General features: G+C 25.1%; 2 protein-coding genes across 2 annotated transcripts in view; one reads left to right on the top strand and one right to left on the bottom strand.

The window, feature by feature from the left end:
* Positions 1-605: 605 nt before the first annotated feature.
* On the bottom strand, positions 606-3,530 carry LOC113550123. Its single transcript, XM_026951783.1, has 5 exons — positions 3,396-3,530; positions 2,519-2,810; positions 2,038-2,092; positions 1,149-1,589; positions 606-819 (listed from the first exon to the last, which is right to left on the bottom strand). The coding sequence occupies exons 1-5, from the start codon at positions 3,528-3,530 to the stop codon at positions 606-608; spliced, it is 1,137 nt and encodes a 378-aa protein (XP_026807584.1).
* Positions 3,531-9,091: 5,561 nt separating this feature from the next.
* The window catches only part of LOC113559769 (cytosolic 5'-nucleotidase 3-like), a 20,769-nt gene continuing 6,554 nt past the window's right edge, over positions 9,092-23,306 (top strand). The window contains exon 1 of the mRNA XM_028188650.1: positions 9,092-9,176. Coding sequence (XP_028044451.1) covers positions 9,092-9,176 — 85 coding nt within the window. The remainder of the gene's footprint in view (positions 9,177-23,306) is intronic.

The following is a 23,306-nucleotide window of genomic DNA, read 5'->3' as shown; positions in this document are numbered from 1 at the left end:
TTAATTCAGACATCCGGTAAGGTTTCTTTAATATAAGTTTACTTAAGAACACAAAAATAAAATGTTTTAAGTATAAATTATATAATAAAATTATTCTTCCTAGAAATATGTGTGATAGTATTTTAAGAAAATTTTCCTTGAAAAATACCTTGCTATCTATAATCATTTTCTATATAAGCATTTAAAAACATTAATGTTGCATGTCAAACATTAATTTATTTTTTATTAATTATTGTGTACATAAAGATACTTTTTAGGTCAAAACTACAATATTATGTTTCAATAATTTATTGAAGAAATTATGAAAAATTAAATTAATAACACTTCTTCGATGGGCTTTTAATTCGTTGTAAACGAATTGGTTTTTTTTTTAATTTTATTAATTTTGTATAATTATACATCCTTTTAAGTGATTTATTCAGTATATTCAATGATTTTATCAATATCTAGCTAATTCGCATTGTATTATATTACATCATTATATTTATTGAATATAAAGCAATCAAATAAATTATTATTTATATTTTCTTCTTGCAGTTTGTAATATTGTAAATAGAATAATTTATTTTTTACTTTTTTTTTTATTAGAAAATTTCATATTATATTTATCTTGATTTCCTCTCCGCACAATCATTGTTTTGTATTTCAGCTGAAGTCACGGTGTCACAAGTTTTAACACTGCAGACTTCTTTTACTGCTAAGTTTGACTTACATATCGAGGCGTATTGCTTTATGTCGGAAGACAAAATTGTTTGTAAATTTTCTAACAATCCTTTACAAGGACAAATGCATGGTTTATCTTCTTTTGTTTCTTGAATCCTGATTAATAAAATTAGCTTTATAATAATTTTAGATAAAAATTATTATTCATATTAATTCACTGATATTTCTATATTATAAAATTCTAATTTTCCGTTACTTCTTGGTTCTATATCAATAATATATTTAAATAGTTAAACATATAACATTTAATACTCAATATTAAACATGTATGTACTCTAAACCTTATTATTCACATTTGGTATTTTAAACTATTACATTATAATATTATAAATGCCTATATATAATTACACATTAACATTTAAATCAATCAAAATTTGACATTATATTATGATATAATATAAAAACATTAAACAACAATATCATACCTTTGACAATCGAGAAGGTCTTTTATTTCAGGGTTAAGTATTTTGTCTTCACATCTGCTTACACCATCATACATCATTTTTGGCGGAGTTGGGATGATATGTTTATCGAAATAAAAGTCAAATGTATTGTTATCGTTGAATATGGGTTGTAACTCCGGTTGGTTTGATTTTAATACAATTTGATTGACTTGCATTGTTTCGGGTCCGTGACACGTTAGCTTCAAACGCACAAACATATCTCCTATAATCTGACTACCGTCCATATTTTTCACTTCGTGTACGCTTTCGGCAGTATGTGTATGTATATCGTATCCTTTTTCATAAAAATGGTAACTTATTGCACTAGTAAACCCCATTGAACTGCTGAGCATGATAGATACTGTGCCTAATTTTATTCTATTATCTTTTATGTCTTCACAGATTATTAGTTCTAAAGGGTTTCTGTAATTTCATTTTCTGTTTGTTAAATTGTTATTAATAATTGTTTTAATTATATGTAATTATCCGGATTAAAACTCTAAATACCTACTAGCAATATATGCAATATAAATATTGATTTAGTGACCACACATGAAAAAAAGTAAATATAAATTAATTGTATCAAGTATTTACACCAGTTGATTAAAAATCATAGATAAGAACATTTGCCTGAATATAGCTTGTTCTATGTTTAAAAATAAAATAATTTAATTTCAGTCATGTCATGGAGTTTTGACTTTTATTTATATTAAAATTTAATATAGGTAATTTAATTATGTAATAAACAAAATCAATAAATAATATTAGTCTCAATATTAGTACAGCAGAGTAACCATAATAACATAACATAGATAATATTATAGTAAGCTATGTGTATAAATATATAATTATAAAATATAGTGTTTCTTACTTTTGTAATATTGTTACTAATGTTCTAGGTACACAGGCAAAAATACATATTACCCCTAAACAAAATTAGAGTACAAATTAATATTATTGTTTTAAATTTAAATTATAAAATAATAATCATCTAATGTATAGTTCTATAGTATACAACTACTGAAGTATACTTGATACTACTAATATTTTATTAAAGACCATAATTAATATTAAAATACAGTTTAATTTTTAATTTAACAAACAATTAATGTCAAGTTAAATTAATTTAATTGAAAAATAATTTTTTCTATATCTTCAATGCATACAATCTGTAGAACTACCAGTGCGGCTAACCCTTTACCCTCTTATTTTATATGACAATACAATTATTCCACTCAACCCTCATTCACATAATATATACACCTCAAATTAGGACCATAGTTATATTTTAAATAATAATAATAAAAAATGTAATAAAATTAAAACACATTCAATTTTGATCTAGACTTTACCTCTATTAATAGAAGTGGGCTTCGCAGAAGTAACCGCATTGTCACTTTCTTTGTACGTGATGTCAAAACAAATATTGTGCGCGTTACAATAGGGTTTTACATTAACAATATACCGTTCGCCGAGTTGTTTTACAATATTTGTAAGCGACTCATTTGATTTTAAATCATCGTAATATGTTAAGCATTGGTCTTCAGGATCATCATCAACGCTATCATAGTTGGATATATTAAATTCTATTACATTATCCAACACTGTCTTAATAGTATACTTTTGCTTAGGTAATTCTTCTTGCTTTAAAACAATTATACATAATTATGATAAATATAATTATAATTTATTAAATATATTATGTCATTTTAAATTTAAAATTAATGTATGTAAATTTTTTAATAATACTCAGTTTTAGTATAATTTAATGTAGTTATAGATATTTAAATCGTATCATAAATGTTTCAAATATTTATTATATTTTATGCACATACCTTTACAGATGTTAAAATTAAAAAAAATAATAAATGTATTACATATTTTTTTAATTATGGTCTTGCAATTACCCTTAAATTTAAAAAAACATAATAAAATCCATGATCCTAATAATATTTAATAAAGTACCTACCACATATTTTAATAATAAATTTATTAAACAAAATAGCATTTAAAATAAAATTATGTTATTTTATCAAATAATTAAATACAATTAGAACTTAATCATATTGTTATGTTTAAGATGAAAAACAATGCAATATTTAGCACTAAAAATAAAAATAAAATGTGTTTGATTTATTTTATTAGTATCAAATTTTTTAGTAATTTGGTTTCACTTGTTGATTGTTTTTAAGCGGAAGTTTTAACCTTCCAAAATTATAATCGATTTACTTTTAATTCCGAATTATCATTTGCATTGCAGTTTTCTGATTCTTTGAATTTGAATCCCGTTAAATTAACTTGACCAATAAAAATTTCTAACTCGTAACGGTCTATTCGATCACTTTCTAATATACTTATAGCCATTAAAAAAAAAAAATAATAATATTTAAATTCTAAAATTGTTTATATCAAAAATAATATTATTTATTATTTATACTTATATTTATATTTTTTTTTATAATAATATGTAAAATTATTATTTTTAAATCAATATATTGTAGCCAGATGGTCAAAAACATAGTCAACGTAAGTTATATTATATATATATCATACCTAAAAATAAATACCACATACCTTTATTAAGTACGACAACTAATACTTACATACTATAATACATCCTCGACTTTTTAAAATACTTATTACCTTACTCTAAAAATTACCAAGCATAAATAGTACATATTAATTAATATATTTTTTGGGAGTCTTATTTAAATCTCTAAGAATATTACGATGTTTAGAAGTAAGTAAGTATAAATACTAGCTAGGTTACCTTAGAAGGTATACTTAATGAATTGTTGATAAATAATCTTTTTTCTACCAATAAAAATCAATTAACATCAGTAAAATTATTACTTAATTTAGTATGATCAATACAATTCATGTACTTATGTTCGACGCATGAATAATAAATAATAAAAAAGTTAAATGACGTTAAAAATGTATGCCTTTTGGTAATTCAAAATTTTCTGATTTTTTTATTATTATATATATAGAAGTACATGAGTGTAGATACATTAAATTTTTAAACTTTATGTACGTCTATATAACTCAATATAAATATATGTAAATAATAGCTTGTGTCACTATATTTAATTATAAATAAAATTAACTATTTTAATATTACGTTTTTTCGTGCAATAACATTTTAGCATTTTACGAGGGTGGTTCAAATATGATCGAGACAAACGCTGTAGATGGCCCGCATGTATGTTTCGACGGTAGTGGCTTAATTATGTGATAGCTGGGTCTCTTACAAACAGTGTGGCATAGTTTTCGTCGGAGCACGTGTTTCACGCGTGTGCTACGACCATGAGTGAACGTCAAGTGCCGACTGCCGTTGCGCAACGTATTATCATTCGTTTTTTAGTGGGAGAAGACGTTAAAAACACGGATATTTTTGTGCGTTTGCAAAAGCAGTTCGGTAGTGAGTGCCTGAGTAGGGCTGGCGTGTTTAAATGGGCCAAAGCATTCAAGGATGGCCGCAAAACCGTCGAGAATGAGCCACATGATCGTCGACCGCGAACCAGCGTCACACCAGACAACATTCGCCGCGTAGAACAACTCATTTTGGAGGACCGTAGGATGAATGTTCGAGACATTTCGGCTGAAGTCGGCATCAGTATTGGTAGTGTAGAGTCTATCATCCACGAACATCTTCAATATCGCAAAATAACGGCGCGATGGGTTCCTAAACTGTTGAACTTTGAGCAAAAATTCACGCGGTTGGAAGTTTGTCGCCGCTTACTGACGCGATACGAGGCGGAGGGGGACGATTTTTTAACGCAAATCTTCACTACAGACGAAACATGGGTACATTATTACACTCCCGAAACCAAGGTGTCAAGTAAAGAGTGGAGGAAGAAGGAGGAAGGGGCGCCAGTCAAAGCGAAGAAAACCTGGTCCGCGGGTAAGGTAATGTGTACTGTGTTCTGGGACCGGCAGGGCGTGCTGTACGTCGATTTCCTGCGCACTCAACGTACCATTAATGCTGTATACTACTCTAACCTTCTGAAAACACACGTGAAACCCGCTTATCGGTCGAAACGGAGGAGCATTCCAGCACGAAGTGCGATTCTTCTCCAGGATAACGCGCGCCCTCATACCGCGCGTCTCACGCTCGATACAATATCGAAATTGGGGTGGAAGGTACTGGAACATCCCCCCTACAGTCCGGATTTATCGCCCTGCGACTACCATATGTTTGGACCACTGAAAGAGGCCCTCGGAGGTCAAAAGTTCAACACCGACGACGAGGTAGAGGGGTTCGTGCGCACATGGCTGTCCGAGTTGCCCAAGGAATTGTTCGATACCGGCATCAAAAAACTTCCGGAAAGGTGGACAAAATGTATAAATATTGAGGGGAATTACCTAGAAAAAATGTGATTTTTTGTAAACTTTTTCGATAATAAATAAACATGTTACAGCATTTGTCTCGATCATATTTGAACCACCCTCGTATGTGCTTTATTCACATAGTATGTTATATAAATTGTCCACGTTAATGACATTAATATTTCATTTAGCTCTATCAAAAATTATATTGCCTCAAGTTTGCATTCCTTTACAAGAAATCTCTTGGAGTAGCCACTGATTTTATTAGAACAAAACTTTATGTATAATAATTACTTAAACTATAGCATTAATAGTATAATTTGGTTTGGAAAAAACAACAGATATCAGTGGTTAATTATTGTATTATAATAATTCCTTTGTAAGCAGGAAAGTTATAGATACACTATACAAAGTATAACAAGACTATAAACTAAACTATAGACTAAACTTCCATTACAAATGTTACTATACCTATTTGTTAAATAGTCCAGGTACACCTTGTATAACCATGTATATGTACCTATATTAAAGATACTACACTCATCTAAATCTAAAATAAACAATACTTATTAAACATTTGATATTTTACGATTGTTATTATTAGGTAAGTTAAAAAAAATTTTAAAAATTGCACTTAGATAAAACAAATAATTAAAATAATTAAACTTTTTTTATTACTATAAGTAACTCACCTTCTTGTATTTTCATTGCGATTCCATTCCCTCGGAGAAAGAGTTGAGTTTATTTAATTAATGATTCTGAGTAGAATAATTGTATAAACTAAATATTTCCAATGATTTCATATAAAAAAAATAACTATTACCTACAAGTATTGAATAAGTAACTATTTAATAAAAACTAATTACAAACTATTGATAAAAATAAAATACATACCTAGTAATCTAGATATTTTTAGTCTTACCTAATACCTTTTAGCTAAGCCTTAGTGGTTTATAAATTTTATTAAAAATATATAATATTAATTTAAACTAGATGCAGTCGTGTTATCTCCTCGATCGTAAAATGTATAACGCATACAAATACCTGAAAGTTTCTACCAACCTACTATCGAAGTAACAATTAAAATTACGCCAGAGGCCCAGTGATTACGTAGTCACCGTGATGTATTGAATTTTAAATTTTAAATATTCTGGCATGATTTAATTTATTTTTGATCCAAATAGATTTGCAAAGATATATGAGTGTGTGTATAAATCTCAATATTGGGATTATTTGTATTTTTGTATGCTAAAATAATTGTAAACCTAAGTATATACTATATAGTTATCATTTTATAACAACATAATATAATATACTTAATGCATAAATAAAATCAACTGATAAAGTTTTAAAAATGTTCCCGATCCTATCTCAGAAAATGTGATTTAAATAACTGAGATCCATATCGATTTCCAAAAAAAATTATTAATTTTTATTTTAAAATTTAATACCTATTATAATTATTTAATCACAACAGTATCTTGCACCGGGGTTAGTAAGCTGAATATTAATTTCCAGATTCATAATAATAAGTTTAGAAAATATTTTGGGAACCGTGATTATTTGAAAATTATAGCACCTAATTGTTAATAAATATTTATCTATTTACATTTAATAATTCGTAATATCTTTCTGAATATAATAATCAATAAGTAGGACAAGTAGATAGATACTATATGAAATATATAACATACATTTTAAACGTGTGTAAAATCATTTTTAAGGACTATATAATCCTTAATATATATATATACATTTTAATAACTAAAAAACTACTAGTTCAAAATTGTATTTAGATACCTACATCAACGTTTTTTAATATTTCATCGGCTCAACCGTTAGCAGAAAAAAAGGTTAGTTTTATTTGAAAAAAAGAAACTTATATCACCACTGGATACTACTAAACTTAATACCTTAATACCTTCAATAATATAAAAAAATCTAAATACTTTAAAATATGATCATTAAGAACAATTCAAAAATCTAAAAATCAAGATTTGAAGTTCATTATTTTATTTATTTATTTGAAATATACGCCCGAGGGCACTTATTTTTACTTTCTTTATTAAAGAATATAATATGTGAATGAGAATGTTTGGCGAATCGCAGTGTATACTGTAACATGCGTATAATATAATATGAAATATATAAGTCAGTACATGGTAGTCTATACATGCTCACCATGTGTCTATAATATTATAATATTTTCTTTCTTTTAAGTCCAGTATATATTATTATAATATGAAATAATAAAGTATTTTTCAAACGCAGAAAACAAAAAATAACAATTCTTCTTTATTTTCATTTTGTGACGTTTACACAACGTAATACAGGGTGGTACTTCAATGAATGTCACCATTAAGATAAATTTATTCAATAAAGTGCACCAAAAGAATTTTTTTAGAATTATTATTTCTATTTTAAAAATAATTTTTATTTATTTATCCTACAAAAACGTTAAAAATTTAAAAATAAATAATTCATGGCATTTTCTGAAAAATCTACAAGCGAAATTATGTCACACGATTTGGCCCAATTTGCTACAACATTTGGTGACATACCGAAACAATAATGTAATAGGTTAGGACCTTTTTTATCGTTCAACGAGCGCCAACAATTAGTGCTAGCATATTTTATCTATTATCGACAAGTATACAGAGTTACTACTCAGACATGTAAAAACAATTATTGATATATTATGTAACAGCAAATATCAATAGGTATTTGTATCAGCAGATGTTTATTACACTGACAGATATCATCAAGGACGAATAATGAAAATAACTGTATAGTAGTAACGACATAGTAAGTGTATGATTTCGAAAATTTCGTTTTTGATTCGTCTCGCAGAGTAAGTTTATCCTAACGGTGACATTTGTTATAAAAAAAAAAAAAAAACTCCCTATACGCCGTCGTGATCTTATAAAATATATTACCTATACCAAGTGCACGCGGGTATGTGATAAACGGCCTCACGGCGTTCGGGTCGTCGACTATATAATAATATGTACGGTCACAGGACGACGACTCGATCCTCCCTACTTCTTCCACACAACTATACATACCATCATGGGCTATGGTATCATATAATAATATTATAATCGTCGCACGAAATAAAACCCATTTTCCGTGTACGTGCAAGTGGCTCAAGGTTTATAGATGATATATATATATACGCCTTACAAGTTACAAATATTAGCGGCGACGGACTGTATACAATAGTGATTAGTGAATATACCTATATACATTTTTCCAAAAAAAAAAAAAGTGAACATTAAATTTAAGCTTGTAATAATGTCGGTTTTATTTATTTTTTCTTCCTGGCTTATACAATAAGATTTAACTATTTTTTTTGAAAATAATTTTCCATGAGTGTCAATGTAAAAAGCATTCTACGCAGGTGCTATATACAGTGGCGTCTTATTCCCGAGATCTAAGAGCTAACTTTTCGTGTATTGGTTTTGATATAATATCGAATCATTTTCTATATTGAATACATCGAATCGAATACGGAATGAAACAACAGTGACTTTGTAAACCAACCTTCAAGCAGGCTAACAATAACCACGTATAGATATATATTATATATGACAATGGTCGTGGATATGTGTATTGAGGACTACACGTTTTTTTCTGGATCAAAAAAGAAAATGCACTTTATAAATTGTATACGTGAAGGTTTGTTTTTGGACTAGAAATACAATGTATATAGCCAAAGATACACGTACAGTAGGTTCAACGTGATCGTAGACCGTAATGCATTTTTCAAAAGCAAATCGTTTTCAAAGAAATATATTATAATGTATTATTTACTATAATATAAAACCGTGAAACTGCGAAATCATTCACAAGTGACGATTGGTAACGGTGGCAAACTGGCAACGATCGAAAATAGTACCTAATATATTATAATAAAAACAAACAAAATAAAACATTTTGCCGTGTTCAGGTGCATACCCATGATGAGAAGAAGGGTGAAAGTGTGATATTTCTTTCCCTTTAGATTATTTTCGTCAGTAGCTTTCTCATAATTTATTGTTACGTAAAATATTTTCAATATATTTTTTTTTTGTGATTTTTAATTTCTCATGTATGTTAAATTGATTAATTACAATAAAATAAACAAATAAGTAATGAAATTATATTTACTCCTTGGCGGGGTGATTTACGCATTGTTGGGTACTGCTAGTAACATACATAATACAATAATTCTATTAACGATATATTATTAAATTAAATTAGCTTTTGTAAATAAATGCAAATATTTATATATAACGAGCCTAATAAGTAATAACCCGTCGTTATCGGGTATTAACAATATAAAATATGATTTTCTGCAATTGTATAAATAGATTATCAATTTTATCTTTCAGATTAACCAGAATAATTATTAATGTCCGCATACGGCGCACACTGACGATAATATATTATTGCTTAAAGTGTGTGGTGTCTAATATAATTCGATCATATTAGTATTTATGCTTAACCAGTAACCACCTATGGAGCAACGTAATTCAAACTTATTTTACTTGAGTTTTTTATTGCAAACAATGGATTAAATTTATTTTAAAAAACATAGCATAACAAATTACTTAACATAGCACACTTGAAGTGTAATACTGTAGTGGTAATGAGAACATGATATAGTATACATGGTATTTGTATACGGGATCAACTTTTGAACAAGGCATTCCTAATCAATTTTAAAAATCCGACCGAAAAAATGACGTTTTCCATTTTTACCTCTTTTACCCTCTTTTACTTCTTATAACCCCTTTAGTGGTTGAATTTTGAAAAATCCGTTCTTAGTGGACATCTCCTTCTTTTATAGTTTATACAACCTACCTACTAAATTTTAGCTTTATAGATCAAGTAGTTTTCAAAATTTCGTATTTAATAAAAAAAAAAAAAACAATTATTAAAGAACATTATCTTTTATGTATAGATAGATAACAATTAAATATTAATAATACAATAAATGCAATATTTTTGAGAACAATTATAATAATCTATCGTAATACTCAAAGTAAAATAAATGTATTTACTATTTAATAATAATATTATTGTAAATATTTAGGTATAAATTTAGGATATGGTTAAGATTGGAATAATTAGGATTGTTGTAAAATGTAAGATGCGCAACTACTAACTTTTATCTACTATTTTAACCCCTTTAGGCTTCAATCCTTTCGTGATAAAAAGGCAAGCTATGTCCTTTTCCGAGGTCTAATCTATAAGGTATAATCTAAATTTCATCAAAATCGGTTCAGCGGCTTAGGCGTGAAAACGTAACATACAGACAGAGTTACTTTCGAATTTATAATATTATAGAGATATAATATGTCAACACGTTGTTATAACATTATAGTCAAAAATTCATAAACTCCCCTTTCAAAAGACCCTTTCATACTTCAATGGTTGTACCTTCGACTCGCACTAACCTACAATCACTGCAGTGAACATTCAACAGCCTCGGTAGAATAGTTGTATACGAATATTTTCCAAAGTATTTGAAAATAATTTATATAACACTTCAACATTATTAATTGGAGAATGGTGAAGTTTTCTTAAAAATTTCGCTTCAAATCAAAACTAATGCTATCTTAATTACTTCACTTAGCAAAAGACCACTTCCTTTCACTTCACGACCATAAATTTATTAAATCGTATCGCAAACAATTCTAAACGATTAAATTATTCAATTGTACACAAAAATATAAAATATAATAACAGGAAAATGTATTACCAATAGTATTATAATATGTATGAACAAAGACACAAAATGGTACATATAAGTAGGTTGGTAGTTTGGTACCTATCATGCCACGAGCTCGAAACATAATAATAATTTGTTCACAACGACAACGACATGTTTTGTTTTTTTAATTGTTATTATGATCACACACGAGAATTTTTACAGAAATCATGCAAATTTTTAACCACGATTTAATGTTTATTTTATTTTTTTGTAGGTCGGTACACGCCTTTCCACAAATCCCTCCCGTAAACGTTATTATTATTATTTATTATCATTGTATTACCATAAGGAAATATTATTTTAAATCGGATACCTCGTAGCCAGGGTAATGACTAATAAGCCATACAAAGAGAGTTTTACGAGCTACACTGCGTGACTAAAAAATAAAAACTACAAAACTAACTTTTGATTTAATAGTAGGTTTATTCGAGTGAAGGTACCTTGTCATTGAGTAGGTACCTAACTGTAATCAATATGTTGAATTTGAATTTAATTATATTTTTCATTGAATGTATAAAAAAAACAATCCTAATAATCAATAAAGCAAAGAATACAAGTGGATTATTATCAATTTCTGAGCATATAGTTTGTATTCTTTCAAATTGATATTTGTATTTGTATTATAGAATTTTCTAGAAATGGTTGATTGGACGAACTACTGCAGCTAAAAAAAGTTTTTCTTGATTATTAAGCAAAGTTCTAGAAATGTTTATACTTTTGCGGAACCTTCTGCTCCTAAGTTCCTAAGTTCCTTCTGAAATCAAATTTTCTGGTGTAAAATATGAATAAGAAATACAATATTTTAAAACTAATACATTGGTTTAATATAGAATCAAAAACACATTATTAGTTTTTGGAGATAACATTAAATTTTAATAAATTTATATACATATATTATTATGTATTATTATCTTAAAATTGCTATAACAAAATTAAAAAAAAAAAAAAAACATGTACATCTAAAATTTAAATTATTAATTTATGTAACTAATTATAATAATAAGTATTATAATTATTTTTATAACAAAAGACCGAATTTTTATGTAGCTAAAACCAAAAAAAACGTGAGAATAAAATGATGAAAATGTGCACAATCGTGTAAAAACAAATTCTTATTAGAAATTATATGACAAATTTTTACTTATGTAAGTACTTCAAATTTCATTTTTATTGCTATTTATTTTTTATAATATTATTATTTATTAGTTGGCATTGTAAGTATTGAGTATTATATTGAAATATAAAATTTAAAGAAAACAATAATAAATCGACTTACAATATTTGATTAAAATTTATTATCATGTATATTTCCAAGTTTTTTCTGAAAAATGCTGTCTTCTGTCACCTAATATGTGTTTTAATTGTGAAAACACAAGTTAACTACGGCTGCTGCGGCCTGCGAACAGATTGTACAGTACTATGTGTATATGTAATCAACAATCGTAGTAGTATCGTCATTATACATATATATATAATTAATAATAATATTATTCGATATAAAAGTCCTATACTTTATAATATAGTAATGATAAAATAGATAGATGTTATAATAGATTATGGAACAAAAATATTTGTACAAAAGTACTAATTAGTAAATTTTTATATAAAAAAACCTGAAACGTGCAATTTTGTGCAAAAACACAAACACGTGCAATCTTAGGCAAAATTAAATTTTCTCTAAATTTATCTATACATCTCTTGATTTTATTTTGTAACTTGTTTCTATATAATTTAAAATACACCATTAAAAGATGTAATTGCAAGGGAATTCAGTCTCCATAATATTACATTTAAAGTTACATAATTTTTTTAAGCAATCTAACTGAGGCAAAAAAGAAATTTTGAAACTGTTTATAATATTTAACTTTTTTTATAATTTACATTAAATAAATTATTTATTGTATAATATATTGTACAATATAAGTACCTTATATTTTATATAATATATAATATATATTATACTTATACGTCACTGGACAAGTTATGATTCAACTTTACGTTGAAGTTCTAATCTATGTGTCTATTATAATTTTAGAAGAATATGATTTTCCACTTTAACCTAGTAGTCTTTTCATATATACATTTGAAGAACCTACTTTTTAGTTTTAACATGAATATTTTATTTTTTTTTATTTATTCAATTAAAATATATTAAAATCAGTTAAAACAATAACAATAGGTGACATAGATGACAGTGAAAAAGAGTAAAAAACATGACATCTTAAAAGAATAGACCTATTAATAATAGAACCTCAGAAAATATTTAATAAGTAATTATTATTCATAAATATATTAAGTACTATAATATTACATAAAGCATTGATTATCTATAAATGTATTATCTTAAAAATTCCGATAGATATTAGTTGCTTAGATTAATATTGTAATGAAAATATGAAAATATGTAAATAATATATTTTATACGCTAGCTTTATCGATAACTTATTAGTTGAAATATTCCATCTGTGATTTCAAGAACGCGAAGTTTTTCTCATTTTTGTAAAAGTTGGGACTATACTAGCTGGTTTAAAATATTTCTTTTATAGTATTTTCATTACAATTATAAGAATGTATTCATTGGTATTTTAATTATTTATTAAATTATGTATCAAAGAAATACGATTTAATTTAATTTGCAAAATATCAACTAGAAATACAATACATATACAATAGTACTTAAACATAAAATATTTACTCAAATCCCAAAGTATTATTAATTATTATACAAAAATTTTCTATTTAAATACATAAACAATATGTATACATAATACATATACTGATATGCATATGCATAAACGGTTAAACATATTTATACTAAGTTAGTCATAATATTTAGTGGTTGTTGAAAACTTTAGTAAAAATAAAAATTTGAATTATTTTAAAAGTAGTTTTATACATTTTAAAACGAATTAAATATCAGTAATTTGTAAATATTTTAATACAACGCTTATAGCACTTTTATAGTAAGCTAATAAATGTTAAAATCATACAAAATTGCATTTGTACTTAGTCAGTATTATAATATTATAATCATATTATATTCTAAATAATCAATGTCCAAAACATAATTTTTAAAAATGAGAGGGAAGTAAATTAAATATAATAAATAATATACATTATAAGATATAAAAACAAACCCCATTAAGGAGATATAAATATTATGCACTGGTTCTTCAAATTGATTACCATAATACCAGTTATGTGAAATCAATGATTGACTCTTTAGTTTTTATAGATCAGCTATATTAACATACCTAGTCATCATCATTGTCGCACAAATTAATGTGATTCGAAAAAAGTTATACAAATACGTGTTAATTATTGTATGTTTTCATTTTAATTTATAAAAGTAACTAAAAAGTCAATTACCTAAATATATATTTTAATTTAAGTTACCATGTACTAACAGCAGCTATTATTTAGCGCAATTGATCTATCAACACTGAAATTGACTGATCGAAACTGGTGGATTGACATTAAAATGGTTCGAGCGCAATTTGTATATCGTATATGAAAAGGTAATTTTCCTGAACGATATTTTTTTTCTTTAGGAACTTATATAATATTATGTAAGCGTTTACCTGCTATGTTTTTTTGTAGGAACTTACGAAACTTCATTAAAATATGTTAGTCATAAAAGAGCCATAACGCAAATATAATACGATAACACAATTTTTTTTTTTTTTTTTATTCGTCTTATGTAAGATAACATTTAAAATAAGCTTGAAAATTCAATACAAGATTCTTCATAAGTTTTATTTTCTTACAGCAACTAACAAATATCGAAAATACACAATCACAATTTTCGTCAAAACCGATAAAGTTGTGAACTATTTTGTAGTTACATAATACACATATGAAACATGACTATCTCTGCTCAGTATCGTTTTCCATCGTGAACTATGATTTATCATTGAATTAAAATTTAACGCATCATCTATAATAGCAGTGACCTAACCTGACAAAGCAAATAGTACACTCAACAACTAGTATACAACAGGATAATTCAGTTTTTTTATGCGTTATTTTATATCAAATAATACGTGCGAACCGTATATTATAATCAAGTTAAATAGCCAAAAAGGTTTAAGCACAATAGGCATATTTCAATGCATTTGAAAAATTCATAGACCACATTAAAATAAAAATGGTGCCAGAATGTATTATTATTATTGAATTTAAAATCCTATATGTGTGCATATAAATAATACATACCTCTACTCATACAAAATATAAATATCTGTAACGTGATCACACGTAGTTGTTTTAAATCAACACAATCTACGTGTGTGTAAAATAAAAATAGCTGAATATAAATACAAACCGTTTACTTAGTATAAAATTGCAAAAGTTTTGCCGAATGATTTTGATTTACGACCGTGCGGTCGTAGCAATGTGCTTTGTATCCAGTGTGTGTGTATGTGCTAAATGATTGATGGGTAGATATTTATAATAAAACGGCGTTCGAATCCCTCGTCATGTGCCCGATGTAAACAATAATAATAATATTATAATAAATAATAATAATATTTTTCTTCAATGTGCCTACTTATACCTACGTCAAAGACCCGTACAAAAAACGTGTTTTAGACATTTTCAAAACGTATTACCTATTCTGTGCGTTTTAATTGTTTAGTATTCGTTCATAAATATTACGTGATCGAATCACCTATAATCGCCTTAAAAGAAACCCCGGGTTCACCTTCAAAATGTATTCACTATCCAAATATTTATAGTATACCCTTAAACAAATAATGATGAAAATGTTTCGCAAAATAAAAATAAAAATATATTTATATATTTACGTTTATTGAATAATACTTTATACACGTTGACTAGATACAGACAAATACCAGTAGTACCTAATAGACACCACATAGCGTAGTAGCACCTTAATATAATATAATGAAATTTACTGATTGGTTAAAAATTAGATATGTACTTTAATATTTTTATTTCCGTGTACTAATAGGAGTAGGGTATTAAGTGCTAACTGATAATACATTAATACTCAAAGCTGACCCAAAATAATTTCTATCTATTCTCTACTGAATATATTTAGTATACTAAGTACTAATTAGTATATTAATTACTATTTGAAACTAATAATATATTCACAAAGGTGAATCTATTCTGTTAAGTAATAAAGAGTAACTAGGTGTCTAGGTACTCTATGTATTTACCCTTCAATTAAACCTTTGTTTATAGAAATATACTATATTATGTTTAATTACCTATTAATACCGATTATTGATTAAATAGATCCTTACCAATCTAAACGTTCTTCATTATTACCTATATGAATTATTAATCGATTAAGTAGATTTTCGTTATCGGTACTATTATAATGTACCTATGAATATACAGAATTACTCAACAAGCATATTCGTGGTTTACCCTCTTTGCTTCATTTATAGTACAGTTATTCAAATTTTGAACATTTAAAAAGACCATAATTTCAAATTCATATTTTTTAGTCGTATTATACCATTTGATAAGTGTCATCTAGCGATACAAACTTATTTTTCAAATGAAAATTCTTCTTTGTGACTAATGACTATACATTGTAAAACAGCTGATGTTTAAAATTTTTAATGCGTCTATCTACAAATTCGAAGATTAATACCTAGCGTACTATCAGAACATTAGTGTTACAATTCAAAAAACCATGTTTTGAGAAAAACGAGTTTTTTGATTTGATAGCATAGTAAAACAGCTGTAATACATTATGTATTCCACGTATCCAGTGGTGTTCCCATTTATTTTTTTGAGAGTATACTATATCAACAAATACAAACATTTAATACAATAAGAATATTTTTTTTATGGTCTATAGGAGTTAAGAGGTAAAGAGCGTGTCAATAATATGGAAAAAAATTGAGATTGAGAGCATACACAGTATATCCATAATATTGAAAAAAAATCTTGAGAGTATACGGCGTATATGTAGTATACCTTATGGGAATACCCCTGCACGTATCATCATAAAATTTTGGATTCAGATTGTCTTGACGTTTATAATAACAAGTTTAAAAAAAATAGTTTTCTTCGTATAAAACTTAACTTATTTTTGAGTTAATACAGTAATGTAATAGATATTTTACAACGAATTTCCCAGTTACTACTATAATAACTTACATTTTTTTTTATCTGAAATGTTTCCATTCTTAACGAAATAATAACTTTAATATTGGATTTTTTATAGGCACTAATACTAACTATTCTAAGAAGTAAAAAGGGTATGAACCTAAACTAAAAAAAAACAATTTCAATTCACAGTTCAGTAGTGTATTATTTCGAAAAAATACAGTACTGCACTAATTACCTATTTAAGTTTATATTGTGTAGCAATACTGAAATAGTGTATTATTTTGAGTTAGCACACTATTCCATTTATAGCCACCAATTATTTTCTTAAATGCATTACCGGTTTTTCTAATTTAAGTTGTTTAAAATTGTAGATACTTGTTGTAGATAATTCGGTAGTGCATCGTAAAGAACGACATTTTTACCATTAGAAAACATGTATAACTCAAAATCGACAATTTTTGAGTTACTACACTAATGTTCTGATAGTGTGCTATGTTATTGAAGCTAATATAATAAGTAAGTACTACAAAGATAAATAATAATTCTTAATATTGAGTTTACATCAAAAATGTTAACAAAAAAACTTTAAAAATAAACTAAAAAAAATTTTTATGTTCACATAAAAATATGTGAAATATTCATTCTGATACTATAATTATGCTTGGATAATTCGTACATAATATTATAAAAACATAATGGGTATATTGTTAGGGATGCAATACGATTGCATGCGTAGGTATCTTTTTGGTTTACGATTTTTATGAGTTTTATTGTTTTGTAGAACAAGATCACGCGCAAAATCCTAATTTGAATTTAACTCTAATTTAAAAAGTTTTTTATTTTAGTTTCTGTTATTTAATATTGTGATTTGTGTAAACTAAAATAATACCTATATAAAGTCTTACATATTAAACACGTTCATTAAACATAAAAAGTTTAAAAAAATGGCTTAGTCTTATGTCATTTAATATTAAGTCAATACCTTTTAATTCATTAAGTAGTTAAATTTACAAATATCAAAGAATTCATTGATTATTTAGAGTTACATTGTTACATAAAAATAATATTATTAGTTTAATTTTATTAATAATTTTAAAAAATAAACAAGAATAATAAATAATATTTATTTTATAAAATTAATATTAAAACTAAAACTAAAATAACATCAATAAAAATTATTATAAAATGTTATCTATGTTTATTTCCTGTAATTTTTAATAAAAAAATAATAGTAGCGACAAGGTATTCATGAAAATTATAATTGAAACTACCTATTATTACCTCTTAAAATACATAATCAAACGAATGTCAATATCATACATTTTAAGCTTTTTAAAATGTCACATCATTCTTAAAAAGTCAAAAATATTTGTAAATGACAAATAATTATGTATTATGTTTTAAATATACTATCAGAAAATAACTAAAACTCTATCTAAATTAAATATACTTTTTTCAGAATAGTACAAAGAAATTCTTTAAAAAGTAGTTTATAATAAATATATATATATACTCAATATTTTAATAAAGATTTTCGAAATTTTAAAATAATACTATTAATATATACTATTAAAATAATTTCTCAATAAATAGTTTTTAATATTATATTTAATTATTATCCAAATTTATAAAGTATGCAAAAATTTAAAAAAAAATAAATATTTTTTCAAAAAACATTTTTTTATCTATATACACCGAAATCCGTTAGGACTGAGACATTCGTGTCATTGTCGAGCTATGTTATTTTCGTGAAAACACTCACGTAAAAAGTGTGTACCTACAAAATAAGATTACATCGGAAAATGTGTACGGAACTATATACTATATGTATACTTATTTATTATTTCTCAAAACACTAAATTCAATTCACTATACAGCAATTGATGATGCGACACTGTCGTTTATCTTTATTTTTGTTGTTTTGGTATAAAATAATATATTTTCTATAATCATTTTGTACACTAAAATAGCTGACATTTTAAATTCATTGAATAAACAACTTTAAATAATATATAAATAGTGCCTACGAACAGAATTTTTTTATTAATATTATTATAATAGTACATTGGTCAGATACTATGAATTATGATTTGAACTAAAGAAAATTCTGAAAATTCTATCATAATTTTATTTATTTTCAACTTTTTTAATAGAATTTGGATCCGTTAATGCAATATATTTTATACTTTGCATTTGAGTATAACACAATTAATTCAATAAAATTAATATCTAAAAATCAATAATTATTCGTTGTTTTTATGATTGTATATAATTAATTAAGAAAAACATTTTTTTAAATATATATTTTTTTATTATAATTTTATAAGAATTGCGGTCTTAATTGTACGTTAATATTTTTAATGTGTAACATATTAATATATTATAACACTATTAATTGATTATCGAAATACTTAACTTTCTATTCAAAACCATGAGATTTATGAAAATAAATGTTATTATAAAAAAAGTAATGTAATTTTGTGAATTTTGTTTCGATTAGGTACTACAAAATATTGATAAGATAATAATTTATTATGTTCTAAATTCATCTTACACCAACACTTCAACATATCAATATGATATAAAGAAATATCTTATTGTATTATAAACTAGAATAGAGAAATGGTTTTAGTAGTTGCAGTTATAATTGTTGAAATTTGATTTACTATTAAATTATACAACCTACAATTTACATAATTACATCCAAGTTGACATCAATTATTGATTTCTGTATGTTTCTTGAAAACGTTTGATAACATATTTTTAACATTCACGGTTGGTCCGTAGACTTATATCAATAATACAATATAAATACCTCAATTATTTAACTTTTCTAACTTTCAAAGCAGTTATTTGTTCCTAAGTAATAGATTTATTGAATCAAAATTTCATATTTTTAAGCAACTATAAGGCTTATTCATATTCATATTTTAAAAACAAAATATATCATAGTCTTAAAATATAAAACTGATTTAAAATATACTTACATTTTGAACAGAAATAATGGACACTTAAACAATATTATTATAATATCCAAATAAAGATTGTTTATTTTAAAATTGTTTTCAATGTTTTCATATCCTTTTAATTTTGTATGGATGGCGAAGAAATAAATACATAAAAATTATCTCTAATAATATATTTTAAAATACTCCAAATTAGGTACCTAAGTTCAATTTTTTTTCTATTTGAATAACTAATTAAAAATATTATAATTATTTATATAAGTTTTTAGCTTGGTCAATAATTTCTAGGAAATATTCTATTTTAATAAGTACAGTTCTATGCAATTTATATTTTAATTTGTAACACATTTGGTATTACTATTATATTAGTCAATTCTAGTAAATTATATTAAAATATACAGAGTGTAACAGAAAAACCTATCAAAAGTAATTTTTATTGTAATCAATATATTTTTATTTTTTATAATTTGCAAACACTTGCGCTATAACCACAACGTATTTTTTTAATAAAAAAAACTAAAAAATTTAATTTTATACATTATTTAGAAAAAATTCAAAATAGCCAATTTGTCAATATAATTTCAAAACAATTTAATGGTTAAAAACGCTTATTTAAGTCAATTAGCTTATTTTTACAATTTATTGAAATATCAATATTTTTATGGAGTAAATTTATTTGATATGAAATATCTTTTTTTAAATTTTACTTTTGAAAAATTTCAATCTTAAATTTTTATTATCAATATAATTTTCATATTTTTATTTTATACGTTTAACTTGTATTCATTTTTAATTTTTATTTGTCAGTTCTCTTTGTTACATTCTGTAGATTTATTAAAGACCATTATTATTGCCTTTATAAAAGGCACGAGTGCCATGATCTGTAGTGTATTTCTTAGACACAGGCACACAGCATAACAGCGATTGGTAGGCTAAGACACTTATAAATTATAATACCTATCGTAAACAAACTGATTAAACATGTCTGATAATTTGACTCTACGCCAAATTTCTTTTAACACCTTGAATTAACGCCAATATTTTTAAACCATCTTCAGCATTGATTATCATTATATAAAATATTCATATTTCAGAAATAATTTCAAGCCATATTTAGTATTTTTTACTAATTCTTTAAGTAAATAAATAACTAGATATATTACTATACTTATTAATGTCTTTCACTTAATTCTATTTAATTCAATTATAAATATTGATAATAATCATATTATATTATATAAATATAGTCAAATATTACACTATATTTAATATTCCGGATTAATTTTACAATTCAAAATGTTTAGTTTCTTACATTTGACTGTAAAAAATTATTATTTTATTATAAATATATTTATTGTATAAAAGTATAACTTACATCATTAATTGTATACTCATGCCTACATGAAAATTAAATATTATAAATATAATTAAAAAGTACATAACATATTAATTAGGTACAAATATTTTTACTGTATTATGTGTACATACCAAAATAAATTAATTTAATAATTTACTATCATTTTCATAACAACATAGTTGTATATCTACTACTATCTACTATTTACTATCTATTTTAGTAGAAAAAAATTAATATGATATATTATAATCTCTCATTCTAATATACTACGTGTTAAATCTGTAAAATTATTGATGTATTATTAATCGTGATTTCACCGATTACAAATTGTTAGTAGATATTAAACTTATTATTAAAGTATAGATAGTCTCTATTTTAAACGAGCGCGATCGAGTTTTTATAATTATACATATATTTTACTGATTTCCGTGAGTACTTGTTGATTGAACATTGAAAAAATTTAATTTAATTAAATATATTTTACAAGCGTGTCACAAACGAATATAATATTTAATATTATTAATTATTGTCCCGTTAAATCAGCAATAATAGCGATACCCTTAGTCATTGATGTGTAATATACGAGAAATACTGAAAACAAAATACGTAAATCCCAAGTATTTCAGATGTAAAATATGAAATATAGATTAATAATTGTTTCATTCAACTCACAGCATCTTAAAAATCTTTAAGAAACTGAAAATTTAAGTACTCTTTGCTGGCTTGGAAACATTTTATTACCAGGCGCAGAATACGGGGGGAGGCTATGGACTATGGGTGCTCGGACACCCCCTGTCGTCAAAGCCACCAACAAAATAAAGTTATATTATTTATTTTTTTAAATAAAAATAATAATGTCGGTGCTTACCGTTATTGTCGTACAACTATAGTACCTAGCTAGTTGGTTATCGATATTCGATAATTATTATTATTAGATCGCTATTCGTGATTAATTTTTATATTATTATATTATTTATAAGAAATTAATGTTACTTTAAAGTTAATATTTAACAAATACTGACTGTATGAAAAAAAAAGTTAGCTTTAATAAATTAAATAAAGAGAAAGGCTAAACATTTTTTTTTCAAGCACCCCTGTTAAATTTTCTGGATCCACGCCTGCCGCCTGCTTATTACTGTAAACAATTAAATAAAACTAACAAATTGCACTATCGCAGTACTTTTGAAAACATATCACATAATATTTATAAAATTACAGTAGTATAATATTACATTTTTATAATAACCAAAAAGAATATTAAAATATTTTATATACAAGATATTATATTGATACATAATTGTTATGTCTTATTTATGTTACCAATAACCATAGACTAACGATAATGGGATATAAATAATACAATGAATAATCTGTAACTACCTATAGGTACACAAACTAAAAATTTTTAAAAAAAATAACTAAAAATAAGTTCAATATAAATGGATTTATGATAAAAACATTAAAACACTAAAGCTGTAAAATGACAAATTTATATTTATTATTTATAGGTACTTATTATACTTTGTATATAAAATATATATGATATAAGCGCAAAGATGTAAAAAAAAATAGTATTTACTCCAATATTATATTTTATATATTTTATTATATAAGTATTTAAAAATGATTAATTTTTC

Source organism: Rhopalosiphum maidis, chromosome 3, assembly GCF_003676215.2.
Source record: "Rhopalosiphum maidis isolate BTI-1 chromosome 3, ASM367621v3, whole genome shotgun sequence".
Lineage (NCBI taxonomy): Eukaryota > Metazoa > Arthropoda > Insecta > Hemiptera > Aphididae > Rhopalosiphum > Rhopalosiphum maidis.
The sequence above is the reverse complement of the archived record's forward strand: the minus strand, read 5'-3'. Positions and strand labels throughout refer to the sequence as shown.